This window comes from Ovis aries, chromosome 3 (genome assembly GCF_016772045.2).
Source record: "Ovis aries strain OAR_USU_Benz2616 breed Rambouillet chromosome 3, ARS-UI_Ramb_v3.0, whole genome shotgun sequence".
NCBI classification, from domain to species: Eukaryota; Metazoa; Chordata; class Mammalia; order Artiodactyla; family Bovidae; genus Ovis; species Ovis aries.
The window spans coordinates 225704507-225731779 of NC_056056.1; the positions used below are offsets into that span (position 1 = coordinate 225704507).

At 60.7% G+C, this 27273-nt stretch overlaps 3 protein-coding genes across 7 annotated transcripts in view; 2 read left to right on the top strand and 1 right to left on the bottom strand.

Moving 5' to 3' along the window:
* Window positions 1-13483, bottom strand: part of SBF1 (SET binding factor 1) — a 39764-nt gene extending 26281 nt beyond the window's left edge. For 4 of the 5 annotated variants that reach the window (XM_027968271.2, XM_027968269.2, XM_027968270.2 and 1 more), the window contains exon 1: window positions 3646-3858. In XM_027968271.2, the coding sequence (XP_027824072.1) occupies window positions 3646-3700 (55 nt within the window). In that variant the 5' untranslated portion in view covers window positions 3701-3858. Of the gene's footprint in view, window positions 1-3645; window positions 3859-13108 lie in introns of those variants that run through there. The other variant, XM_042247952.2, reaches the window with a different exon arrangement.
* Window positions 9105-13351, top strand: ADM2 (adrenomedullin 2). The gene is made up of 2 exons (XM_027965868.2): window positions 9105-9389; window positions 10037-13351. Exons 1-2 carry the CDS (start codon window positions 9280-9282, stop codon window positions 10353-10355), a joined length of 429 nt encoding a protein of 142 aa, XP_027821669.1. The 5' UTR covers window positions 9105-9279; the 3' UTR covers window positions 10356-13351.
* A 201-nt stretch (window positions 13484-13684) lies between the features above and the next one.
* Window positions 13685-16383, top strand: MIOX (myo-inositol oxygenase). The gene is made up of 10 exons (XM_027968277.3): window positions 13685-13713; window positions 14158-14238; window positions 14400-14480; window positions 14557-14719; window positions 14866-14933; window positions 15062-15171; window positions 15264-15331; window positions 15416-15465; window positions 15868-15980; window positions 16113-16383. The coding sequence occupies exons 1-10, from the start codon at window positions 13699-13701 to the stop codon at window positions 16219-16221; spliced, it is 858 nt and encodes a 285-aa protein (XP_027824078.1). The 5' UTR covers window positions 13685-13698; the 3' UTR covers window positions 16222-16383.
* Window positions 16384-27273: the final 10890 nt, after the last annotated feature.

A 27273-nucleotide genomic window follows, 5' to 3' on the forward strand; every position in this document is an offset into this window, starting at 1 on the left:
TCTGCCTTCAGAGAGCAGGTTTTCCTAGACCCAGAGCCCTCCCCTGCAACGACGGAGGTGAGGGCCAGCGGGGGCTGGGGCGCCGGCGGGGCGGTGAGCAGACCCCCACCAGCTCCTCCCGAGCCACGCCAGCCCCAAACCTGGCCCTCAGGCCTCAGCCCAACGACCATCACCTCCTCAAGCCAGCTCTCTGAACCCTGCCCACGCACAGGGGCTGCGGTGGGACCCAGGAATCTCCCACCCCCCAGCCACTGCCTTCTGGGGTTCCTGGGGCACCTGCCAGCCAGAGAGGCCTCCAAGAAGCTCCATCCTGCACCCGCGGCCCTCGGGCTAACCAGCCTCGGCTGCTCCTCCCACCCCACGGGCAGACTGGCTCCTGGGGGGACGTGCGGGCAGCTTCCTGAGCCCCAAACACACCGGGCGCGCCACGGGCCTCCCCGATGCCCTCCCCCTCCTCTGAGACCCCAGCCCACACCTCCACTCTGTGCCAACAGGGGCCCAGGTGCAGCACGGCTGCGGGCCTGCATTCTGGGGATGGAGGGTATTTGCCACATTGCCCAGCACCCTCACCAACCCCAGCTCCTGAGGCCACGGACGGGACCTCGAGCAGCTGAAGCTCCTGCCCCACCTCGGGTAGACAGAAGGGAGGCGCCCCTCCCACCCGTGACAGGACTAACGCAGACAGCACAGCGGGGCCCGGGAGGAAGGACAGAGGCCCCCTGGGACACAGGCAGTGCAGTGCTTCCTCCTGCAGCCAGTCCCCACACAGCCAACCCCGCGGGGGGAACACAGAGCGCGCGTCTGTCATCCCCAGCAACGCCGGCACCAGTGCCAGGCTCCGATGCCCGGGCCAGCCCAGGCCAGCAAGTGCTGGGGGCAGAGGCGACGGGAGGGTGGCAGCCTGCTTGGCCACCCCCCCACTCAGAGCTCACGCCCAGAGACCAGCCCGGCCGCCGGAAGGACAGCACCCTCCTGCTGGTCCACACCCCAGACCTCAACACAGGGCCCCCCACCACTCCCCCGAGGCCACAGCGCAGGACTCGGCAGAGGGGCCGCAGCCTCTCCAACCTGCCGGTCAGACAGGCCTGGCTCTGACCCGAGGCTTTGGACCCTTTGGGCTCCCAGCCCCGACCAGCCCAAACAGCTCCGACCTGCTCCAGAAGAGGGGCAGGGCCATGGGTGGGGAGAGGTGACCAGCTCAGCGCAGTCAGGAGTGAGGCCAGGGCTGGAGAGCCCTCTCCTCAGACAAGACCACCATGGCCAGGAAATGGGCATGGGGGGGGGGCTCTCTGGCCCCCATGATGTCCCCAGAGCTGGGCCAGGTTGTAAAATATGCTAAACCTAGGTCCTCAGTGAGGAGCGCCCCCAACTCATCAGCAGAGGAGCCTGCAGCCTCTGAGATGAATGGAAAGGTCCCACCCCAGCCCCTCCCTGCCCTGCTACCTAGAGCCTGCTGTCAGGTAGCCCCACAAAACCAGGATACTCCCTCAGGCAAGGAAGATGTCCAGGTGCCAGGCAGGGACAAGGCCCCACCACGCCTACCCTCTCCACTGAACCCAAAGGCCCCGTGGCCCTGGGCTCGAGGCCGAGGCCTGCCAGCAGGCAGGGGCCCTCCAGCTCCAGCAAAGGCGCCCACTGCCACGAGCGTCCACACATGTGCGGCTTGGTGTTAACAAGACACCCGTCACTTCCTGGAGCTTCCTGTGTGAGCGCGGCGTGTGTGCATCCCCCCCCCCCCCCACCGTGCTCACGGCAGCTGGCGGGGAGGCCTCTGTGACTCATCCCGCCACCAGAAGAGGAGACAGCGGCGCAGGGGCCGAAAGACTGGCCCGAGGTCACAGAGGCACCGAGAGGCCAGGCCGGGGCCTCAGGCTGCGCGCCTCTGCTGCAGCCTGGGGGCTGGCTCCTCACAGGCTGGACCAGTCCTGCCAAGGAAGGCCCTGAGGCGAGGTGGCCAGCCAGCAGGTGGCCAGCTCCAATCCCAGAAGGTAGCGGTTAGGGGGTTCCACGGCCCCCAGCCCTACTGCAGGGGACATCTTAAGACTCACTCCTTCCCGTCACTCAGGGTGACAGGCACTGTGGCACCGACCTTCTCCCCTGCCCACTCAGAGGCCACACGCTCTGTGGGTGCCCGCCGCCAGCTTGCCGTGGAGCCCGCCGAGGCTGCCTCTCCTCCCCTGACACGCACTCCAGCTGCCGCCACCATCAGCATGCCTCCCCGGCTTCTGCCTCCTCAGCCTCCCCGCACAGCCTGCGGCGACCTCAGCCCCCCCTGCTTATGCAGTCCCGGGACCCTCATGCTGGGGCCGCACCTCACCCAGCCCGGTCGCCCCAGACCCTGTGCACCCCCTGCCGCAGGGCACAGCCTTCTCGCTGCCCCACCCCACGGGTCCTGGAGAAGACAGCTCTCCGTCTGGCCTGTGGGGCACTCACAGCCTCCACGTGCAGGCTGCACGCGAGGACGACTGGTCCCGGCCCAGAACGCCGTCCCTGACACCGAGGGTGTCGGGCGGACAGGACGGGTAGAGGCCCCCCGTGTGAGAGGGAGTGAGGAGGGTGGGGCCCAGCAGGCGCAGGCTCCGGGAGAGGCAAGGCAAGGAGGGCGACAGCGGCAGCCAGGGCGTCAAGAAGCAGGGTAGAATGGGGGTCTTGACCCCACCCTCAGGCTCCAGGCTCAGCCCCAACCTGACCACACAGCCGTCCCCACCACCCCAAAGCCGCGCCTGCCCTCCTGCAGCTGGGGTCTGAGCCGCAGCGAGGCTCTGGGCGAGCCCCGGCGCGGGTCCCACTCCCTCTGTAGTGGCTCCGACCAGGCGCTCAGCCTCTGCCCGGACTGCAGCGTTCGGATGGGGGCGACGACGGAGCCCTCCGCAGGCTGCCGGGAGGAGGAAGCGCACTCGTGCACGCAGGGGCAGAGCAGGGCCTGGCACACGGAGTGCGCTCCCCGACGCCGACGTCTCCGCGGCCGGTGCTGATGTCATCGTCAGGCTTTTTCCTACCCCCTGGGCTGGAGGGTTCTCAGACACAGGTGGTGATCCGAGACACGGAGCCCCCGGCCACGGGCACCAGGCCGCGCTCTCACCCAGGCTTGGCGGGCAGGCCCTTGGCCAGGAACACTCTTCTCTCTCCTCCCCACAGTTCTTACCGATGTCCTCCGAATTCCGGCTCAAACGCCGCCTCTCCAAGAAGCAGTCCCTGAGCCCCAACCCTGTCTGCACGCCCCCAGCCTCCTGGGCCTGAGACACGGCACAGGGGCCACAGGCTCCAGGCCGGCGGCCCCGGGGGTCAGAGAAGGGGCTTGCAGCCGGCTGAGCGGCCCGTGCCCCTGGAGGCAGAGCCCTCCGGCGGCCGGCCCCCGCGAAGGGAGCCCGTCCCACCCATCTGGGAGGCGCAGGCCGAGCCGCCCGGGGCCCTCCCGCCTGCCGGCGACGCCGAGGCGCGGCCGGGCCGCCTCTGCCCTGACGGCGGCCGGCGAGCGCGGCCCGCCCCGTCACGCCGCGCGGCCCACGTCGGGGAGGCCGGCCCCCGTGACCCCCGACCCCGGGTGGCCGGCCCGGCGCAGCGAGCGCCCGGCGGGCCCGGGGCCGCCCCGCCGCCCCTTCCCGGCCCCCGGCCCTCGGCCCGCGGCCGCGCGCCGGCACTCACCGCGCGGGTGCGGCCCGAACGCCACCAGCACGAAGTAGTCCGCGAGCCGCGCCATGGCGAGGGGCGCGGGCGGGCTCCGCGGCTCGGGCACGCGAGGGCGGCGCGCTCATGGCCCGGCCCCGGCCCCGGCCCGCGCGCCCCGGACGCTCCGGGGTAGGTTTGCGGCGGCCGCCAGGCTTTGCGCCGCCATCTTCCCAGCCCGCCGGCCCGCCCGGCCGCGCCGTGCGCCTGCGCGCCCTCGCCCCGCCCCGGGAGGGCGGGGCACAGAGCGGCGCGCCCTCATTGGGCCTCGCCCCGGGTGGGAGGAGCCCGAAGAGGCGCACCCTTATTGGGCCGCGCACCAGGGGGCGGGGCTCCGCTTCTCCCCGCCCCCAGGCGGTGACAGGGACGGCGGCTCCGGGTCGCAGGCCCGCTCGGCCCGGGTGGGAGCGCGCCCCGCGGCCGCGGCGCCCTCGCAGGCCGTGGGGTCTCGGGTCCTGCCCCGGGCGCTCTCAGGCTCGGGCCCGCGCGGCTCCCAGGGTCTCCCCGCCCGCGCTGTCAGCCCGGAGGAAGACTGGAAGGCGCAGTCCTGCGCACGGGCCTCCGGGACTGGGAGGGGCCCTGGGACGTCCCGGACGCCGCCATCCTGGCAAGGGAGGGGGCCCAGTCAGGCCTGCCCTTGGGGTTTCCTGCCTGAGGAGGGCTCTGGCCCCACTCGGGAGCCCGGTCTCAGTGAGGCGAAACGCTTAACATCAGTTCAGTTCAGTTCAGTCGCTCAGTGTCCGACTCTGCGACCCCATGAATCGCAGCACGCCAGGCCTCCCTGTCCATCACCATCTCCCGCAGTTCGCTCAGACACACGTCCATCGAGTCAGTGATGCCATCCAGCCATCTCATCCTCTGTCGTCCCCTTCTCCTCCTGCCCCCAATCCCTCCCAGCATCAGAGTCTTTTCCAATGAGTCAGCTGTTCGCAAGAGGTGGCCAAAGTACTGGAGTTTCAGCTTTAGCATCATTCCTTCCAAAGAAATCCCAGGGCTGATCTTCTTCAGAACAGCGCGCCGCACACCCTGCTGTGAAAAGCAGGGAGCAGGCTGCCCTGCTGAGGTTCCCAGCAGTGCCTCCCACCCTCGGGCCCTGCATGCCACACGGATGGGCAGGAGGGACTCAGAGTCTCGGGCAGACACTAGGAGAGGCGTCACGCGGTGGGGGGGGCCTCGGGGCTGCCGCTGACTCGCTGGGACGGGGAGCTCGTTTCTGGATGAGTGTGGCACTTTGAGAACCTGTGAAGGAGCAGACTGCTGACGGTCCTGCCCGCCCTCACAAATGGGAGCCCCGAAAACCCAAGCCAGAGAGGGCTGAAAGAGGAGACCACTGGGCCCCCGCCCTGCCCTGGGCACAGGCCTGTCACAGCCTCTTCTGCTGCTGTTGAGTCCTGGGATGAGAACCCCTCCTTTCTGCCCCGGCTGTCTGAAGTTGGTTTTTCTCACTTCTATCCCAAAAGGTCCTGGCCACCACTGCCACGCCACTGAGCTCATGCATGGGCAGGCAGTGTCCCTGGCAAGCCCTCTGGCCTGGCCCCTGAGCCCAGGACAGGCTCTCCTGCAGAGACGGTGGGGACCCTGCCCCCTATATTCCCCCACCCTTGGGCCCTGTTGCAAGGAGCCCACTCCCTGAGCCGTCTCAGAGGCACTTTAGGGTCAAGGGTAGGGTTAGGGTCACTTCCAGAGCATGATACCCCTGCTCAGCTTTCTTGCTAGCACCCTGTACCTGTCCCCCTCTGGGTGCTTCCTCCCTTCCTGAGGGTCTGCGCCTCCCCACCCGCAGCAGGCGCGCCCTCTCATTTTGGGGCCCCTTGGCTCCCTTTCTGTCCTTTCACCCCCACCTAGCATGGCTCCAGTGCCCGTCACCCTGCCAACACCCTCGCCCCCACCTCCCCGACTAGCAAATCCCAGCCACGCACAGTCCTGCCCACCCGTCTCCTCCAGCCTGTAGCAGCATCTGGTGCAGAGTGACCCCGCACCGTGACACCCCGGCCCCAGCTGCAGGTCACTGCTCTCCCTGCCGCCCAGCTAGCCCACATCTGGCCAGTGCGCGTCACTCTGCAGTTTCCTCAAGCCTCTGGCGCCCCCTCCAGTGTCGCAGAGATGGCCCTGCTGGCCTCCTTCACAGAGAAAACAGACCTGCATCACCCCAAGTCTGGCCCTCACCCCCCCCCCCCCCCCCCCCCCCCCCCGGCCGCAGTTACACAGAGGCTCGGCCCCTCCTGCCCCCTGCCCTCCTCTGGCTGTTTGCTGTCGGTGCCCTGCCTCATCTTTCCCTCTCTAGGATCCTCACCATCAGGATCAAGCTCAGTCTTTCCCACCTTAAGACACTCAGACAAAACCTCACTAGACGCGTCTACGCAGCCAAAGCCGCCCTGGCTTTTCCTGCCCCATGGACACTCTCCAAAGCATGCCTCCGCGGCCGCCAGCACACCGCCGCCTGCAGTTCCCTGGGCCGCGTCTTGTTTGTCTCCACGGCCGAGCAGTGCTTGGGTGGCCAGCCTGCCATCCCCAGAAGTGGCTCTGCACTGAGCACCATGGGGGAGGCCTGTGGGTTTCCCCTGGGGGAGCGGCACACGCACAGTCACGGACGACAAGCGCCAGGGGCTGTGCCCCGCAGAGGCAGCGGGGTCACAGGGGTCTCTGACCCAGTCTGCAGCCGTGGGGTGAACTAAGCTCCCAGGCTGCACCCTGATGCCAGAGGACACCTGCCCAGGGGCTGTGGGGGAAACAGGCCTTCGGTGGCAGCAAGTGTTTTGAGAGGAAGAATGCAGACGGACACTGCTGAGGCTTTCCTCCGCCTGATGTAGAGACTGGGAATTTTTATTTCTTTTTCCTTTAGTAAAAAAAAAAAAAAAAAAATGGGGACTTCGGTGGTGGTGCAGTAGATAAGAATCCACCTGCTAAAGCAGGGGATACAGGTTCGATCCCCGGTCTGTGAATATTCCACACGCGGAGGAGCAACTAAGCCCACGCGCCACACCACTGAGCCCGACGGCCGCAGTGATGAGGCCGCTGAGCCGGGAGCCTGTGCTCCACAACCAGAGAGACCGCCGCAGGGAAGAGGAGCCTTGGTAGCGCGGCTAGAGAAAGCCCGCTTGCAGCCACAGAGACCCGGAGCAACCAAAAGTAATGAGTAAATTGAGAAGCTTTTGAAAAATAAGTAAAGTAAATTTAAGAAATTAAGAAAAAATTTGGGGCCACACCACACAGCTTGTGGGATCTTAGTTCCCCAAGCAGGGATCAAACCCACACCCCTGGCACTGGAAGTGTGGAGTCTTAAGCGCTGGCCCGCCAGGAGACACACCAATTCTCCTTTGTTGGTGGGTGAGGGATGTGGTCACTTGTGTTTTGGAAGGATGGTCCTGGCAGCACGGAGCACAGCGCACTGCAGGGGGTGGGGGGGCTGGCCCGCCCCAGGGCCTCTGCCTGTCCCCCTCCCACTCCAGGTTCTGTCCTCTCTGTGCACCGTCTGAGAGTGATGCCCAGCACCCTCCCACCTCCCACAGACGTGCCGGTTCCAAAACTCCCCAGATGGCGCTCCAGTTCTGCCTTCTCTTCAGCCCCCGGCCCGGGACACTGGAGGCCAGCCAGACATCCCTGCCCGCAGGTCCCCCAGGTAGCCGACCCCTCCCCCACTCTCCCCTCGTCTGCCCCCCGCCCCTGCTCTGCGTCTCCGACCCCCCCCCCCCCACCGCATCCTTCCTGCCCGTGCTTCAGACTGGCTGCCCTGCTGAAGCCCACTTTTCTAACAGAAATGTGATCCCATCACCCGCCCTCCTTCCGGTAAAAATAAACAAATAGAAACAAGAATATCTGCTGCTGCTTCCTTACCTGCCTCAGGACAGAAACCCAGCTCTGTAACACAGCGGGGGCCCCCACTTGTTAGTCTATTCATCCAGCTAGTGTTTGCTGAGCTCCCATGGCCTGTGCAGAAGGAGGCAGGGAGAGGGACCAGGACACTCATGATGACCTCACAGCGTGAGCAAGACTGGGGTGGGAAGACAGAAGAGGAAACACGGACCCAGATGCACGGGCGATCAAAAATGTCTGGGGCATGATGGGATAACCGTCCCAGCTCAGACGGACAAAGGGGTGAGGAACCCTGGCCCCAAGGCCATCATCAGCTGGCGGCGTGTCAGCCTTGTGGAGAGCAGTTTGGCTCCACCTGTCAACACAAACACGGGCTCACCTTTAGCCAGAATCCCCATGCCTGCAAATATATCCTGTAGGGACACATCCTTGAGCTCACGAAGCAGGGCACTTGCTCTTGGAAAGCCTGGAAATCACCTAATTGTCCCCCAGTGCAGGATCAGTGAAGCCACAGGCACCTCCTTGTCAGCGTGGGCTCAGGCGTGGGAAAGTGAGGCAGTCCCTCTGCCTGTCGCTACCGGTCAGCTGCTACGTCGTGTCTGTCTTTTGTGACCTCATGGACTGTAACACGCCAGGCTCCTCTGTCGCCCACTCTCTCCAGGAGTTTGTAAAGATTCATGTCCCTCAAGTCTGTGGTGCTGTGTAAACATCTCATCCTCTGTTGTCCCCTTGTCTTCCAGTCTTCAGTCTTTCTCAGCATCAGGGTCTTTTGCAAGTCAGGTCTTCGCATCAGGTAGCCACAGCACTGGAGCTTCAGCTGAAGCTCTATGTTTCCAGATGTTTTTGCCTGCATATGGATATGTGTGCGCATATAAGGCACACACACAGGACACAGACCCCCAAAAAAACGCACATACGAGAAAGTAAAACAAAGGCACCCATCCTGGCCTGGGAAAGGAATCCACAGTGGGTGGCAATTAAGAGTCCGTACCTATTTAAATTCCTTGCAGAAACCATTTAATATTTCAGCAATGGGAGGAAACGTGTGGAAGTCGCTCAGTCGTGTCTGATCCCCTGGACTATATGGCCCACCGAATTCTCCAGGCCAGAATACTGGAGTGGGTAGCCCTTCTCTTCTCCAGGGGATCTCCCCAACCCAGGGATCGAGCCCAGGTCTCCCACATTGTAGGCGGATTCTTTACTGTCGGAGTCCGCGGGGAAGCCCCCCCCGGGGGGCGTGGGTGGAGATTTCAGGAACAGAGCTGCTGGGCGCTCTACTGAGGAGGGGATCTCAGAATCTCCTCTGGCTGGCCTCCGCCTCCCACTGGCTCAGAAATCTGGGGGCAAGCCCCAGGGCGGTGGGCGGGATCCGCTCTGCGACCACACCCCGCAGCACCCTCTCCTTCACCCTGGACAGTTCGGCCCCTCCAGGCCCAGGGACAGGGTCTCCCATCGGAAGGTGGCGGAGGCGACGCTGGCTCTGGGGGTCCCCGGCCCGCCGCCCCGTCTCCAGAAGCGGCCCCAGTAGGGGTCCGGGTGGGGAGGGCCGGGACCCCGCCCAGCCGGCGCGTCCGGCTCCGCCCCCCTGGGAGACTATTTAGCCCGGGAGGTGCTGGGGCTCTGGCACCTGCAAGACTCTGGGCACAAAGTGGCGAGGAGGCTCCCGCACCACCTGCCGGAGACCCTCGCCAACTGACCGACCGGCTCCAGTCTACGCCCCGAGGTGCCCGCGGAAGCACTGCGGGCCTGGGGCCGCCCCCCACACCTGCCCGGCTCGCCGCCCCCTCCGGCCCCGCCCGCATGGCCCGGCTCCTGACGGTCACCCTCGGTTGCATCAGCCTCCTCTACCTACAGCTCCCAGGCGCGCTGTCCCTCGGCCTGGCCCGGAGCCGACCGCCCACGCGACACAGGTGAGCAGGTCTCAGACCACCCTGGCTGCCGGGGCAGGAAATCAGATGCTCCGGAAGGCCCCACCCCGCCGCGGCCCCAGAACCGCGAACTGGGGGAAACCCGCTTCGACTGCTAGGGCTCACATGCTAAATCCAGCCCCAGGCCCTGGGCACCCCTCGCAGGGCAGACGGCTCCTTTTTCTTTGCTTGCTCTTCTAAGGCATGCCCACTGCCCCACTGGCAGAGCAGACCCCTCAGAAGGAGGGTCAGCTGTGGGAGGGGAGGTTAAGGGGCTTCCCACACCTGCCCACCTTCCCCCACCCCAAGGGAAGGGAGTAACTTAGTCCTGAGCAGAGTAGCCCAGGGAAGTCAGGCAGCTGCTTGCCCGGCCCTTGAATGGGCTACTGAGATGGCTGAGGGCCAGAACCCCAGCCCTGAGCTCAGTGGGCTTCCCCTGGCCTGCTGGCCCATGGCGTGGGGTCTGTGGGCTTCCCCTGGCCGTGCTCCAGCCTGGGGGGTGGGGTGGGGTGGGGTGGGCTTCCCCTGGCCTGCTGGCCAGTGACTTGGTGGCTGTGGGCTTCCCCTGGCCATGCTCCAGGCTGTGGAAAGCTGTGGGCTTCCCTGAAAGGCTGGACCACTGGGTTTACTTCCTCCGTCTCCCTGTGCAGGGAGCCCCCAGCCCGGACACCTGCCAGTGGCTCGCAGCCTCGGCACCCTGCAGCCCTTCCCGCGGTCTGGAAGCTGCACCAGGCCCTCCAGCCCAAGAAGAGTGCCAGCCTGGCCCCTGCCAGGGGTCAGCCTCTCCGCAATGGCCCCCGCCGACACTTGGGTCCCCGCAGGCCTAGAGCCCAGCTCCTGCGTGTGGGCTGTGCGCTGGGTACCTGCCAGGTGCAGAACCTCAGCCACCGCCTGTGGCAGCTCGTCGGGTCGGCCGGCCCCCGGGACTCGGTCCCCGTGGACCCCAGCAGCCCCCACAGCTATGGCTGAGCCGGGGGGCAGGCCTGTCCCAGCTGGGATGCTGCACCACATCCCCAGGGCTGCAGCTGAGCCCCCAGCCCAGCGTGCCTGCAGAGAGAAGCCCTTCGAAGGGCAGTGCAGGCACCAGCGAACACCCCTGCCCCGCTCTCCCCCGTCACGTTCTGCAGCAGCCAGCCTCCAATCGCTGTGGACTTAGAGGCCCACGTGGGGGCCCAGCGGCGTCTGATCACCCAGGGGCTCTGCACTGAGAGAGGGTAACACTCGGGGGTCGGGGCTGAGAGGAGGCGGCTGGCAACATTAGATGCCAGAACAGGGCACAGAGGAGAGGGTCTGCCCGAGGACATGGGGCAGGCGTCGGGGACCTGAGCACACCAGGCCTCCTCTGGGCTGCGGGAGAGAGGGACTCTGGGTTGGCCACTTGTCCTGACATGGTAGGGTTAGGGCTGGGCTGTTCTGCTCCAGTTGGGTCCAGGGTAGCAACAGAGACCTCTGCCTGAACTCCCTGAGGGCAGCTGGGGAGAGGGTGGAGGGGTCCTGGAGCTAGGCAGAGCAGGGTGGGAGTGGGGTGGGGGTGGCAGTTCTCCCAGAATCGCCTGGGAGAACCTTAGCTCCAGGTGCGTAAGGGTGGCCGACCAAGGGCCAGGGCTCCACAGCCCACAGGGGCTCCCTGAGCGCCCCCTGCCCAGCGCGGGGACCCAGTGGGACCAGGCCCCGGCTATCAGTGGACAAGTCAGCCAGAGGCGGAGTCTGGAGTGGGCAGGTTGGCGGCTGGGGGAGGAGTTACATGCTGGGAGCTAGGGCCTTCTGTCCCAGCACCTGGGTCTAGGGGCTCAGAAGGGCGATCTCCCTGATCAGCAGGCCTTTCGTGCAGCACTTAATTTGTCGACGTTTTGCCGCGTCAGCCTTTCAGCCACCGAGTGAAGGGAGCACCACCAACTCCCAGCCAGGGAGCAGGGCCGGGCCTGTGGGCACCTCAGTGCCCACCCACAGATCCTGAGCTGGGCGCCCCACGGGTGGGCGCTCCCCATCCTCGTGCTGACTCCTCCAGCTCGTGGCTCCCCTCCCCTCCGCCAGGCCACGGGAGGTCAGCCCGGGCTGGTCCCTGCCCGGCTCGGGGGGTGGACGGAGGGCAGCCACCTCAGCTTGGATGCCGTGCGGAGGCTGGAATAGGCGCTTGCTGGGGCTGGAGAGGCCTGTGGTCACTGAGGGGTGTCGGAAGAGCGGGCAGGGAGGGTGGGCCGTGAGGGCCAGACGGGCTCCGGGATGAGGAAGAGGAGGCCCCAGGAAGGCTGGGTCGGGGAGTTAGGAGCTCAGCTGGGCAAAGCCCGCCGCGGCCCGGCCCTGGGCAAAGTCCCCGCGGTGCAGTGCCCGGTGCTCGCCGGGAGGGGGCACGGCCCCACACGGCGCCTCCACGAGGCGACACCACCTGCCAGGCGGCCCCCAGGGCTGTGGTGCCCGGTGCCCCCTCAGGTGCTCCCTCAGCCAGGCGGCCCCCAGGGCTGTGGTGCCCGGCGTCCCCCCAGGTGCTCCCTGAGCCTCGGGCCCCCAGGGCTGTGGTGCCCGACGCCCCCCCAGGTGTTCCCTGAGCCAGGCAGCCCCCCGGGCCGTGGTGCCCAGCACCCCCCCAGGTGCTCCCTGGGCCAGGCGGCCCCTAGGGCCGTGGTGCCCGGCGCCTCCCCAGGTGCTCCCTGAGCCAGGCGGCCCCCCAGGTGCTCCCTGAGCCAGGCGGCCCCCCAGGTGCTCCCTGAGCCAGGCGGCCCCCCAGGTGCTCCCTGAGCCAGGCGGCCCCCCAGGTGCTCCCTGAGCCAGGCGGCCCCCCAGGTGCTCCCTGAGCCTCGGGCCGTTTCCCTTGGGTCGCCTGTCACGGTTACAGCATCACACTGGTGTCCACACGGCCTCCAAGCTCCAGGCCATGTCCCAGCCGCCTGTCCGACCGCCTGCTTCGAGACCTGGGGGACGCCTGCCGGGACCCCACCCATCCCCTCCCGCTGCTCCCGCTCCGGCCAGAGCCTCTGGTCCTGTCCTGTCTCCCGCCCTCAACCAGCCCCGCCAGCCGGCCCTTTGTTCCTTCCCTCAGTCCAAGCGACCAACCTGCTTTGGGGTGATGGGTCCAGTCTCCCCCCTGGCGTCCCCTCTCCATCCCTGAAGCAAATATTTGCAGAGCACTTGTAGAAACAGTGAATAAAACATCAGCCCCCACCCAGAGACTGACACATCCGTGGAGGAGCGGAGGAAACTGACCTCAGGAGCACAGAGAACAAGGGATGCCTGGCCTCGGAGTGCTGGAGGCGCCGCGGCTCACAGGGCTGAGAGCACTCCACCGTTTTAAACGGGGTGCCAAGCACCCCCAGCTGACTCTCAGGAGGGCAGGAGGAGCCGTGTGGAGAACCCCTGGCCCACTGCCCTCTCCTGGCCCAGACTGCACCCTGGCCTCAGCCCTCTCCTATGACACCGTCATCAGCTCCAGGCTGTGAGGCCCTGCTGTGTGTCCTGCCGAGCCTGGCCCTTGAGTGACCCGGGCCGTGAGTTCATTTCTGCCCTGACTGGAGATGCAGCCTCAGCCTCAGAGCCTGGCAAAGATCCCCTGAGCCTCTCTGAGCCATGAGCCTCACCCAGTGTTAGCAAGAATCCCACCCTGGAGAGAATCCTGTCAAGTCGGTTTAGCAAGGCTGCCCCTTCCCTTGACGTCTCCTCTGGGAATTTCCCCTTGACCCCTGCCCAGTCCCCCACCCCCACCCCAGGGCTGTGAAACCCCAGCTGACCTTGCTGTGTTCCAGCAGACCATGTGAACATCTCTCCCATCTCACAATCATGAATGAAGTCTTCATCCCTTCTGAACGAGTGTCAAAGGGCACTTCTCTGGAGCTCTCATGGTTAAGGACCCTGGCGGAGAACCAAGACCCCACGTGCCATTGAGCACCTAGCCGGGGCACTGCAACCACTGAGCCCTGCAGCCAAGACCCCGCTTGGCCAAATAAATAAATATTCTGTCAAAAATGTCAAAATAGCGTTTTCTGAAACAAGCCCCGCCCCGCCCCACTCCCAGGTGCCTGGGGAAGATAGGGAGCTGGGAGGGGCAGCGTCCGGAGGAGCTTAAAGCTCCTGGCAGGGGTGGGAGTCTGGCGACCTCAACCTCCGGGGCAGGTTAGTTGCTGCAGGGACGTGGAGGTTGGCTGGGGGCGGGGGGAGGGGGTGCTATGCTGACACATTAACTCTCAGAGGCCAGCAGGAGGGTGGATGGTCACTCATTACCGAGGGCCAAGGCCAAGGGGCTGGGTGGTGTCTGGTCACTTATGTAACCTGTGGGCATATATACGGGCACGAGGGCCCGTGGAGCTGTGCCTCTCTCAGGATGAAGGTGGCTGCGGTGAGTACCCCCGGCCCACGCAGACTGCGAGCTCAGGGAAAGCGGGGCAACCCCGTGCCCCGCGCCCAGCGGGTTTCTGCCGGCCCACTCCTCTGGGTCAAAGGGCTCCCTCCCGGCCGTGGTCTATCTAGGGCAGAGGTCACGGGCCCAAACGCTGAGTTCCCTGTGGACCTGCGTCCTGAGGAGACTCCGGTGCGGGTGCTGTGTAGCCACGGCCAAGCATCACCCTCGGAGCAGGCATCCCCAGCATCCGCTCAGGAGATAAGGACTCGGGGCCGGAAGTCTTGACTCGGGCTCGCCAAGGCCACGCGCCGGTGCCCTGGGGTGCCCACCGCCTCTCTGCCGCTCCACACCCAACAGTCCCGGCCCCCATGGGGTGTCCTCCCTTCCTCTTGGAGCTGACTTCCTGGTGAAATGGGTCCACCCCCCTCCCCACCCTACCAGGACCCAGACCCTCCCCTGGTCTCCCAGCCTGACATGGAGCCAGGAGCAGCCAAAGACAAGGACAGCTTCCGAAACTACACGGTGAGGACCGCTCCCCGGCCCCGCCTCTCCTGCCCTGGCCCCTCACACAGCTCCAGGGGCCACCCTGTCCACAGCTTGGGGCCTGGGAGAGGCAGGCAGTGGCCCCCTGGGTGTCAAGGGCAGGGGTTGGCGGGCTGCCTGGCTGACCCTCTGGCTTGCAGTCTGGCCCACTTCTGGACCGTGTCTTCGCCACCTACAAGCTTATGCACACTTGGCAGACTGTGGACTTCGTCAGGAGGAAGGTAGGTGGCCGACTCCTAAACGGAGGCCCTGAGGGCTGACCCTGGGACCACACTGACCTCTCCCTTCCTGGCCCAGCATGCCCAGTTCGGGGGCTTCTCCTATAAGAGGATGACTGTCATGGAGGCTGTGGACATGCTGGACGGGCTGGTGGATGAGTCAGACCCCGACGTGGACTTCCCCAACTCCTTCCATGCCTTCCAGACAGCTGAGGGCATCCGGGAGGCCCATCCAGACAAGGGTGTGCTCCCCACCTGCCCTGACGGGTGCTGGGGAGGGAGGGTGGGTCCGGCACTCTCCCAGTAGGCCCTGCGCCTCCCACAGCCCCAGGTCCGTGCCCCGGCCCCTGCACCCCACTAGCCCGCCCTCTCCCTCCCTCTCCTTCAGACTGGTTCCACCTCGTCGGGCTCCTGCACGACCTGGGGAAGGTCCTGGCTCTGGCAGGGGAGCCCCAGGTGAGGAGGGGGGTGGAGGGCGGTCAGCAGGGCAGGGCCCGGGGCAGTCTCCGCTCCAGGCTCTGGACACCCACTTGGGGGGCAGGCCAGCTACGTCCACCCACGGCTGCCCATCCATCCGTCCCCAGTGGGCAGTCGTCGGAGACACCTTCCCAGTCGGCTGCCGTCCCCAGGCCTCTGTGGTCTTCCGTGACTGCACCTTCCAGGCCAACCCTGACCTCCAGCACCCGCTGTACAGGTGCGGCTCCCTGGCCCTCCCTCGCCGTGGTCCCCCCCCTCCCCCTTCCGGGTCCTGCTCCTGAGCCCCTCCCCTTCCGTCCCCCCTTGCAGCACGGAGCTTGGCATGTACCAGCCTCACTGTGGGCTCGAGAACGTCCTCATGTCCTGGGGCCATGACGGTGAGGCCGGTTGGGGGCGGGGACGGCGGGGACCATCTGGAGCTGCCCCTCTGGGTGCCCGTGGTGACCCGCCCTCTCCCACAGAGTACATGTACCGGATGATGAAGTTCAACAAATTCGCCCTCCCACCGGAGGTAGGAGGGGGGTGGGGACCGAGCCAAGGTCTAGCCCCGCACCGCCCTGCCCGCCGCGCCCCCCTGCCACGCCCCGCCTGCCGCCCACCAGCCCGGCCCGCCGCGCCCTCAGCCCCGCCCACCGCCCACCGGCCCCGCCCACCGCCCACCAGCCCCGCCCACCGCCCTCCACCCCGTCCGGTCCGCAGTCCCCGCAGCCCCGCAGCCCTGCACCGCTCGCCGCCCCCCCAGCCCCACCCGCCAGCCCCGTCGCCCCCCCTCCAGCCCCGCCCGGACCACCGCCCTCCAGCCCCGCCCGGACCGGCGTCCCCAGCCCCACCCGCCAGCCCCGTCGCCCCCCCACTCCAGCCCCGCCCGGCCCGCCGCCCCCCCGCCCGGAGCCTGAGGCCTGGCCCCCCGCAGGCCTTCTACATCGTCCGGTTCCACTCCTTTTACCCCTGGCACAAGTTCGGCGACTACCAGCAGCTGTGCAACGAGCAGGACCTGGCCATGCTGCCCTGGGTGCAGGAATTCAAGTACGGTCACAGCCACGGTCGTGCCCGGGAGGGGTGCGGCTCGGGGGGCTTCACGGGCCGGTACGGTCACGGTCACGGTCGTGCCTGGGGGGCCGCTCGGGGGGCTTCACGGCCACCGTCCCTGTGCTGCAGCAAGTTCGACCTCTACACCAAGAGCTCCAGCCTGCCGGACGTCGCCGCGCTGCGGCCGTACTACCAGGGGCTCGTTGACAAGTACTGTCCTGGCGTCCTGTGCTGGTGACCGCCCGCCCACCCCCTCACCCGCTGGGTGTCCCGGGCGCAGCCACTGTCCGAAACACTGTCGACCGCCGCAGCCCTTCCGGAGGACCCCACGGGCCCACCTGCACGGCCTGCCCGGCTGGCCCCTCTCCCTGCTGGCAATAAAGACCCTGAAGCGGCTCGAGACCGAGGCGTGTTGTGGTGGGGCACTCACTGGGGTACCAGTCTGGAGGTGGGGGACCCCTGCTCTGGGCTCAGTCTCCCTAAAGAAAACAAAAACATCTGCTGGCTAGCACGCACTACAGGAAACCCCGTGGTAAACGCACAGGCTAACCGTGATGAACGCGACCCCTGAGGAGACCCCCAGGCGCAGCCCTCTCCTTGGCCAAGTGTGCGCCCTCACGCGGCGGCGCTGCGAAAAGCTGCCCATTTCTCTGGGGACTTCCCGTCAGGATTTTGCTGATTGCACCCTCTTGGGATCTTTTCATGTTTTCCTTGGTATTTCTTGCTAACTGATAACTGAGCGGAGGCTGAATCAGATTCACGTTTGACTTAGGGGCCAGAGTGCTCTAGAGGTGGGGGCTTTCGGAGAACACCGCTGTCCTCAGCATGATCAGCTGGCCGCGTGGTGGTCTCGGGTCTGAGAATGCCCTCCACCAGATGGAGAGAGACTCACCCCGGGGACCAGGAAGCTCCCCGCCCAGTTTGGTTACTGCCTATGCAGGAAGGGGAAGTACGTGCTCCCACCTTTCTCTTAATCAGTCTGTAAGAGCTGCTTCCTTAGCATCCTTCAAACACAATCAAGTTGTCTGCTGTGTATCAAGAACACACAGGTTCAGCGGATTTGTGCTTCCATGAGTTGTTATCCTTCCTCGTGCTCAGACAGGGCTGGGGAGGGGCTTTGCAGCGGGCTCCTGGGCCCTTCCGATGATCGAAATTGGTCTCTGGGATGGGATGTCTTTACATCCTGGAATGGGACGTTACATCCTGGTGTAACAGGATGCCCAGACTCTGTTAATTTCCTGTGTCTGCTGTAACAAACTGCCATAAACTGGGTGACTTGTTGAAAAGAACACGCTTCTTCTCAAGTACTGGAAGGCAGAAGCCTGAGGTCACGGTGTCCACAGTGCCTCCTCCAGGGCATCCGTTCCCAGGTGGCGGCCAGCACCCACGGCTCGTGGCTGGCCGAGTCTTCTCCACCTTCACACTGCTGCCTCTCCGTGAGCTGCTCCGCCCCTCTCCATAAAGGCGCTTGTGACGGCACTCAGTGGGCGCCCAGATGATCTGGGACGACCCCCTCATCTCACGGCCCGTGATTATAGCCACAGGGTGCTTTTTCCAAGTGAGGCTATGCGCACGTTTCACAGGTCGGATGTAGACCACTTTGCGGGGCCGTTTCCAGTGGAACTGGCCCTTTCTCCAGGAACTTTGGGAGTGGGAAAGTGGAATTTCAAACGCACATGCTGCGGGCTGAAGACCCAATCACTTCTTGAACGTCCACGGGTTGTGACCGTGGAGGTGGCGCTGCCCCCTGCCTCCCTGCCCTGCTGCCCAGTGAGACGCCCCCGTCCCGCTCGAAGCCCTCCTGAGCACTGCAGCCCAGCTGCACCCTGGCAGCAGCAGAGGACCGGGCAAGCGTGGCCAGAAGCTTTGCCTGGGACTTCGCTGGTTGCCCAGTGGTTGCAGGAGGTGGGGTTCTGACCCCTGGCTGGGTGCACATGCCCAGAGCAAGCGCGCGATGCGCTCGGGAGCCCGTGGGCTGAGCTGCAGCCGCAGCCCAAGTGCCTTAATTAAAGAGCAAGGCATGGTTCGGAGAAGATCCTGCACGCAGCCAACCAATGAGCAAAGCCCACATGTGCGCGCGCGCACACACGCATAGGAAACCGGTCTGCCCAGGCCCTCCCCACTCACTCCTCCTGGAGCCCTCCTGCCTGCCCGGGGCTCCCTCGCACCAGCCTCAGGCCCCCTTCCCCGCTGTAGCCCCTCCCAGACTGTGAACTCCGGCAGGGAGGTGCAGGGCACCAAGGGGGCCCTTTCCCTAGAGCGGCTTGTGAGGTGCAGGGGGCTCTGCAGGGGCAGGCCAAGGGCTCTGAGCCTGGACTGCATGTGGGCAGCGGGGCCTCGCTGCCTTCCTGAGAGTGGGGAGGAGGCCAGTCTCCGAGGAGGTGAGGGGGAGACACAAGAGCCTCAGAGCTGGGGGTGGGGGATGCTATAATGACTGTCTGGGCCCAAAGTCATCACCCAAGGGGGGCCTCCACGGTGCACAGCAGGGGTGGCCACCTTCACCTGGGACCCTAGGTCCCCACGCCTCTCTGTGGCCCTGCAGACTGTAACCTGGCCGTCTCCAAACTGGCCCCAGGGTTGGGAAGGGGGCCAGGGATCTCATGTCCTAGTCTACCCACGGATTGCCGGTCTTGCTGGGGGCCTCAGGGCACTGGGCAACTGAGGAGCCCGCAGAGGCAAGGCTTGGCTCTACCTCCAGACTGCACTGGCCAGGCTCCTCTGCCCGTGGGCATCTCCAGGCAAGAATGCAGGAATGGACTACCATTTCCTCCTCCAGGGGATCTTCCCGACCCAGGCGTTGAACCCAAGTCTCCTGCATTCTCCTCCTGCATTGCAAGCGGACTATTTACTGCTGAGCCATTGAATTTCCCTTTAAATGAGCCAGTTTCTTCTAAGAGAGTGGTTGCCAGCAAGAGTCTTAGAGGAATCTAGAATTTGTTATCAGGCCTGTCTGGGGTTGAAAGTTGGGAACGCCTGATGGTTCGTGGCCCACAGGAGTGGGGCAGATAATCACGGCCTCAGTTACTCTGGCCAGCTCTCGGGGGTAGCAAGCAGGTGCTAGAGGAAGGCCGTGGCTTCTACAGGCACTGATGGCCTAAGGCAGGACAGCAGTGAGTCCAGCTCCCGAAACCCAGGACCAAGCCTGGACCGGAAGAGACCATTCTGTGACTTGCCAGACTCTGCGACTTGCCCAGAACTGTGACTTGCCCAGACCGCAGCCCTGAGGGCATGGTTGGCGGCTGCCCAGCTGCCCCAGAGACTCTGGGCTGTTGGGGACCATGAGGTCACTGCTGCTTTCACCCAGAGAGGTCCCTGCCTTAAAAGGTCAGTTTTACTCAAGAAGGTCTTTTTCTATTTTTTTGCCGCACTGAGTGTTGTGTGGGATCTCAGTTCTCCGTCCAGGCATCGAACCTGCACCCCTGCAGTGGAAGCACGAAGTCCTGACCTCTGAGCCCCCATCAAATAATATTAATGAGTAACTATTTAAAGAATTCCTCAGGTTAATTTCCAACGGTAAATACTGACAGATACAACACTCGTAAATAAAAGCTCTTTGGGGTTCTCAATAGCTTTTAAGAACGTGAGACCAGATGGCCTGGTCTCCTTTGGCAGAAACCCCAAAGCTGTCTCTGTGGGCTCCCTCGGGGCCGACGTGGAGGCCCTGCTGTCAATACGGCCGCCCCAGAGCCCACGGCGTGCCCCTCCCGGGGAGTCACTGGCCACCCCCACGGGCACCGCCTGTGTTAACGGCAGCCATCTGTCACCACCAGGCCCTTGTGCGCCTGGATTTGCTACCCTGCCCCGTGCCTCCTCCGGCACTGTCATCCCCTAACTCACCCGGCACGGCCTCTGACCGAGGCCAGAATGCGGAGGCTGGAGCCTGCAGGCCCCCAGGCGCCCCACGACCCCAAATCGATCGTCTGACGGAATGATGGCACCAGCCGTCGGAGCCCCAGCTACAGTGTCGCTTGGATGTGGGATGTGGTTGTGGAGGAAGCAGGGCTTCGCCCCAGAGGCACGGCGACGTCTCCCCCAAGCCGGGCCAGGCCGGCTGCACTGTGCTCTGAGGCTGGATGAGCAGGCGGGGGAAGGGGTGGCCGTGAGGAAGAGGCGGCTTGGCGCTTGGCTGAGGGGCCAGGAGGGCAACAAGCTCCTGGAGACCGTGGCCGCGCAGAAGTGCCGAGCAGGAGCCGGCTCCGTGGAAGACAGCAGTGCCCTCGCAGGTGGGCTGAGGGCCCACAGGCCTGAGACGGCGAGCGTGGGGAGGCCCTTCCAGCCCCGCTCGTGACTGCAGCAGCAACACGCGCGGCCGGTGCTTTCCTTGCCATTCTGCATGTGTCTTCGGGTCGCTAAATTCACCGTGCAGTGTGTGGGACGCAGCTTTGATCAGGGACCGCTGAGCCCAGGGGTGGGTGTCCGGCTGCAGCCTGGAGGTGGTGTGCGTGCAGGAAAGGACCAGCTGTGGGTGGCCCCACCTGCGGTGAGCACACGGTTCTGGTGAGAGGTACCATGGCTGCCTCGTATCAGTGAGACGCAGTGTGGGTGCAGAGGCAGCGTGAATCAGGAAGACGGATTCATCAGGGGCCAGGGCACCAAGGAGGAGGTGTGGGAGCACCTCCGCTGCAGGAAGGGCCTGCCTCTCCAGGAGTCAGCGTGGGGCTGGCACAGCTCCTCCCTGCCCACCTCTCCTTTTGGAAGCCAAGATGGAGAGAAAATCGGTGCTTGCCCAGCAGCCCTAGGGCCCACGTTCTGGCCACACTTAGACTCTGCATTTGAAGCTGGAGGTCAGCCTGGGGTCCAGGCACTGGGCGTCCTCACTAGGCCAGGCTGCAGCAGGGTTTCGCCCTTGATCAATCTTAGTGAGTTTATTCTTGGTAAAGGGACATTCAGGAGAATGATGGGCTCCTTGCACTTGTATGTTCATTCACTTACGGGTTTTTTTGGATCCTGGAAGGATTGTGTTAGGTCAGGTGACTAAGCAGTTAAAGAATAGATTAAATTTGTAATGCAGTTAAGTATGTCAGGCATTTAAAATTTATAAATGGAACCCTTCATAGTGACTGCTAAAACCTGCTCGATTTAAATAGAAGAGAGAAAGTGAAAGTACACGGCCCGGGACACTGTCATTCAGAAGACAACACAGTTTACCCTGAACAGCTCAGATCTGAACGGGACCACTTACATGTGGACTTTAGTTCACTAAATATATATTACAGCACTATGCAACCCTTCACAGGTTGAATCTGTGGATGCGGAACCTCGGACATGGAGGGCAAACTCTAGGTTAGACTCGCATTTTTGACTGGTTAGAGTCAGTGTCTTTAACCTCAGCATTGCTGAAGGGCCAACTGTACAACCAGACTGATCTACAGATTCCAGGCAATCTTTATGAAAATTCCAATGGCATTGATTTTCAGAAATAAAAAACCATCTAAAATCTCAAGGGATTCCAAATAGCCAAAAAATCTTGAAAAAGAAGAATAAAGCTGGAGGACTCATCCTTTCCAATTTCAAGTGAAAAGTGAAAGTGAAGTCCCTCAGTCGTGCCCGACTCTTTGCAACCCCATGGACAGTAGCCTGCACCAGGCTCCTCCATCCATGGGATTTTCAAGGCAAGAGTACTGGAGTGGGTTGCCATTTCCTTCTCCAGGGAATCTCCCCAACCCAGGGATCAAACCCAGGCCTCTCACACTGTAGACAGACGCTTCGCCGTCTGAGCTGCCAGGGAGTCCCAATTTCAAAACTCGCTATAAAGCTGTGATGATCCAGTCAGTGTGTCGCATGCCCCCAAGGTTAGGCCTCGCCGCTTCCACGGCATGGAGCGTGCGTTCAGTCCCTGGTTGGGGAACTGAGATCCGGCATGTCATTCAGCATGACCGAAAAAAGGGGCAAAGGACTTGGATAGACGCTTCTCCAAAGAGGACATCCAAATGCAATAAGCGCGTGAAAATACACTCGACGTCATCAGCCACACACAAGGCGGGGTGACTTCACTCTCACTTTCATCAGCCATTAGTAGCAGTAGAAGTGTTAGCTGCTCAGTCGTGTGTGACTCTCTGTGACCGCACGGACTATAACCCCCCAGGCTCCTCTGTCCATGGGATTCTCTAGGCAAGAGTACTGCAGTGGGTAGCCATTCCCTTCTCCAAGGGATCTTCCAAACCGAGGGACTGAACCCTGGTCTTCTGCATTGCAGAAAGATTCTTTACCATCTGAACCAGCAGGGGAGCCCAATTAGGCAAAAGCAAAAATCCTCTGGAGAAAGAAATGGCAACCCACTCCAGTATTCTTGCCTGGAAAATCCCATGGATGGAGGAGCCTGGCAGGCTACAGTCCACGGGGTCGCAGAAAGTTGGACATGACTGAGCGACTTCACTTTTCTTATGCAAATTAAAATCACAGTTGAGACAGTGTTTGTATTTCTTACCCACCAGGACGGCTTTTATTGGTGAAGGGAGAATACTAAGCATCAGTGACAACGCGAGGAAACCGGGGCTCTGGCACATCGCTGGAGGGGAGGTGCAGCTTCTGGGATAAAGGCCTGGTGCTTCCTCAACATGTGAATCCCCACGTGTTTCTGCAACTCCATTTCCGGGGATACACCCTAAGAGCTGAACGCAGGGGCTCGCCAGGCGCTTGTGCACATGTTCACAGCATTACTCACAACCGCCAGAATGTGAGGACGACACAAGGGTCTACTGATGGGTTGGCGGATAAACCAGAACGTGGCAGAAACACACAATGCCATGTTATTCGGCCACAAAAAAGAAGGTCATTCTGCCACAGGCTACTATATGGATATATCTTGAAAATACTATGCTAAGTCAAAGAAGCCCGACATGCAAGGGCACAAATTGTATGCTTCTATTTATGTGATGTTTCAGAATAGCTAACTCCATGAAGACAAAATATGGTCCACTGGAGAAGGAAATGGAAAACCTTCAGCCTTCTTGCCTTGAGAACCCAATGAACAGTATGAAAAGGCAAAAAGATATGACATTGAAAGATGAACTCCCCAGGTCGGTAGGTGCCCAATATGCTTCTGGAGAAGAGTGGAGAAATAACTCCAGAAAGAACGAAAGGCTGAGCCAGAGCAAAAACAATGCCCAGTGTGGGTGTGACTGGTGATGGAAGTGAAGACTGATGCTGTACAGAGCAGTGCTGCATAGGAACCTGGGATGTCAGGTCCATAAATCAAGGCAAATCAGAAGTGGTCAAACAGGAGATGGCAAGGGTGAACACTGACATTTTAGGAATCAGTGAACTAAAATAGACCAGAAGGGAACATTTAATTCAGATGACCATTATATTTACTACTGTGGGAAAGAATCCCTTAGAAGAATTGAATAGCCCTCATAGTCAACAACAAAAGAGTCTGAAATGTAGTACTTGGGTGCAATCTCAAAAACGACAGAATGACCTCTGTTCATTTCCAAGGCAAACCGTTCAGTATCACAGTAATCCAAGTCTATGCCCCAGCCAGTAATGCTGAAGAAGCTGAAGTTGAATGGTTCTATGAAGACCTCCAAGACCTTCTAGGACTAACATCAAACAAGATGTCTGTTTCATCATACGGGACTGGAATGCAAAAATAGGAAGTCAAGAGATACAGGCAGTAACAGGCAAGTTTGGCCTTCAAGTACAGAATGAAGCAGGGCAAGGCTGATAGAGTTCTGCCAAGAGAATGCACTGGTCAGAGCACACACCCTCCTCCAACAGCACAAGAGAAGAGCCTACACGTGGACATCACCAGACGGTCAATAGATGGTCAATAGATACTGACCAACAGGTGGTCAATATCAAAATCAGATTGATTATATTCTTTGCAGCCAAAGATGGAGAAGTTCTATACAGTCAGCAAAGACAAGCCCGGGAGCTGACTGTGGCTCAGATCATGAGCTCCTTATTGCCAAATTCAGACTTAAATTGAAGAAAGTAGGGAAAACCACTAGGCCATTCAGGTATGATGTAAATCAAATCCCTTATGATTATACAGTGGAAGTGACAAATAGGTTCAAGGGATTAGATCTGATACAGTGCCTGAAGAACTATGGATGCAGGTTTGTAACCTTGTACAGGAGGCAGTGAGCAAAACCATCCAGAAGAGAAAGAAATGCAAAAAGGCAAAATGATTCTCTGAGGAGGCCTTACAAGTAGCTGAGAAGAGATGTGAAAGGCAAAGGAGAAAAGGAAAGCTATACCCATCTGAATGCAGAGTTCCAAAGAGTACCAAGGAGAAATAAGAAAGTTTTCCTAAATGATCAAAGCAAAGAAATAGAGGAAAACAATAGAACGGGAAAGACTAGAGATCTCTTCAAGAAAATTAGAGATACCAAGGGAACATTTCATGCAAAGATGGGCTCAATAAAGGACAGAAATTATATGGACCTAACAGAAGCAGAAGATATTAAGAAGAGATGGCAAGGATACATAGAACTGTACAAAAAAAATCTTCACAACCCAGATAATCACAATGGTGTGATCGCTCACCTAGAGCCAGCCATCCTGGAATGTGAAGTCAAGTGGGCCTTAGGAAGCATCACTACGAACAAAGCTAGTGGAGGTGATGGAATTCCAGTTGAGCTCTTTCAAATCCTGAAGGATGATGCTGTGAAAGTGCTGCACTCAATATGCCAGCAAATTTGCAAAACTCAGCAGTGGCCACAGGACTGGAAAAGGTCAGTTTTCATTCCAATTCCAAAGAAAGGCAATGCCGAAGAATGCTCAAACTACCGCACAATTGCACTCATCTCACATACTAGCAAAGTAATGCTCAAAATTCTCCAAGCTAGACTTCCAACAGTACATGAACTGAGATCTTCCAGATGTTCAAGGTGGATTTAGACAAGGTAGAGGAATCAGAGATCAAATTGCCAACATATGTTGGATCATAGAAAAAGCAAAAAAGTTCCAGAAAAACATCTACTTCTGCTTTATTGATGACACAAAAGCATTTGACTGTGTGGATTACAACAAACTGGAAAATTCCTAAAGAGATGGGAATACCAGACCACCTTACCAGCCTCCTGATAAATCAGTATGCAGGTCAAGAAGCAACAGGTAGAACTGGACATGGAACAACAGACTGGTTCCAAATTGGGAAAGGAGTACAGCAAGTCTGTATATTGTCACCCTGCTTATTTAACAAATGCAGATCACATCATGCGAAAAGTTGGGCTGGAGGAACCACAAGCTGGCATCAAGATTGCAGGGAGAAATATCAGTAACCTCAGATAAGCAGATGACACCACCCTTATGGCAGAAAGTGAAGAGGAACTAAAGAGCATCTTGATGAAAGTGAAAGAGGAGAGAGAAAAAGCTGGCTTAAAACTCATTGTTCAAAAAACTAAGATCATGGCATCCATTCCCATCACTTCATGGCACATAGATGGGGAAACAATGGAAACAGTGAGAGACTTTATTATCCTGGGCTCTGAAATCACTGCAGATGGTGACTGCAGCCATGAAATTAAAAGACACTTGCTCCTTGGAAGAAAAGCTGATAAACCTAGACAGTATATTATAAAGCAGAAATGTTACTTTGCCGCCAAAGGTCGTTATAGTCAAAGCTATGATTTTTCCAGTAGTCATGTATGGATGTGGGAGTTAGACCACAAAGAAAACAGCACTAAAGAATTGATGCTTTTCAACTGGGATGTTGAAGACTCTTGAGAGTCCAAGGGAGTCTGCAAGGAGATCAAACCAATCAATCCTAAGGGAAATCAGTCCTGAATATTCATTGGAAGGATGGATGCTGAAGCTGAAGCTCCAATACTTTGGCCACCTGATGTGAAGAACTGACTTCATTAGAAAAGACCGTGATGCTGGAAAAGATAGAAGACAGGAGGAGAAAGGGTTGAAAGAGGATGAGATGGTTGGATGGCATCACCGGCTTGATGGATGAGTTTGAGCAGGCTCCAGGAGTTGGTGATGGACAGGGAAGCCTGGTGTGCTGCAGTCTATGAGGTCACAAACAGTTGGATACAACTGAGCAACTGAACTGATGAAGGAAAAGGGCTTCCCATGTGGCTCAGACAAGAAATAATCTGCTTGAAATGCAGGAGATCCGAATTCAATCCCTTGGTTGGGAAGATCCCGTCGAGAAGGGCATGGCAACCCACTCCAGTATTCTTGCTTGGAGAATCCCAGGGACAGAGGAGCCTGGTGGGCTACAGTACGGGGGGTCTCAAAGAGTTGGACACAACTGAGCAACTAACACTCTCACTCATGAAGACAAAAAGTAGATTAGTGTTTTTTTAGGTCATGGGAAGGAGAGGACGGAAGATACCATCCTAGGAGAATGGGGTTTCTTCTTGAGACGATAAAAGATTGACTATGGCGATGGATGTGCAAGCCTGTGAACCTACTGAGAGCCACCGAATCCTTTAAGCAGGTGAACTCTATGGCCTGTGAATTGTATCTCAAAGCTGTCACGGAACATGAAACCACCCCCGCAAACGAGATTCACACACTGAGCTTAGAAGCCTAAGAAAAGCAATACGTCTTTAAGTTGTAATATATGACAGTCTCCCCTCCATCCAAGGGGGATTGCTTCCAGGAGCCACTACAGGCATCAAGCTCCCTGACATAAGATGGAGCGGTATTTTCATAAACCTACACTCACCCTCCCACATACTCTAACTCATCTCTAGATTTCTTATACTTAATACCAGGAAGACGCTACGGAGACAGTTGCCGATTATGCAGCAAATTCAAGCTTTCCCTTTCGGAACTTTCTGCTTTTATTTTTTATTTTCAATCTGAGCGAGGTTGAGTCCGCAGACATGGAAGCTGAGGATATAGAGGGCTGAACACTCTGAAGCCAAGCTCACATATAGATCACTTCGTCATGTCTGACAGCACCCAAAGGCTCAGGTTACAGGACCCCTTAAGCCCATGTGACTGTGGGCACAGGCTGAGCATGGGGCACCGTCTACTTGGGTCAGTTGGAGGGGGACCCAGTGACTTTCAGGGAGAGGCTGGGCACATCGGGGGGCTGTGCAGAGGTCTGGGAGGTGACAGCGTGAGGGGCAGAGGCTGAGGACGGAGCCGGCAGCCTCCTACTCATGAGCCACGTCCAGACACCCGGGCAGCAGCACCTTCAACGCCTGCTCCTGGGAGTGGTCAGAGGCACTAACCGCCGACCCTGCCCCTGGCCCAGGGCCTCTGCTCCTCCCTCCTCTCCCCACCCACACCCCATCTCTCTCAGCTAGAGGCTGGACAAGTTCCCTGACAGGGCGTCCACACCGGCCCTGCCCACCTCCTGTCTCTTCTCCAGTGCAGCCCAAGT

Bases quoted from the DNA above. Each gene is read 5' to 3' on its own strand.
- ADM2 (XM_027965868.2), top strand. From the start codon at position 9,280: ATGGCCCGGCTCCTGACGGTCACCCTCGGTTGCATCAGCCTCCTCTAC. The intron at 9,390-10,036 runs GTGAGCAGGTCT...CTCCCTGTGCAG, and splicing joins CGACCGCCCACGCGACACAG to GGAGCCCCCAGCCCGGACAC.
- MIOX (XM_027968277.3), top strand. The intron at 14,934-15,061 runs GTGAGGAGGGGG...ATCCGTCCCCAG, and splicing joins CTCTGGCAGGGGAGCCCCAG to TGGGCAGTCGTCGGAGACAC. The intron at 15,332-15,415 runs GTGAGGCCGGTT...CCTCTCCCACAG, and splicing joins CATGTCCTGGGGCCATGACG to AGTACATGTACCGGATGATG.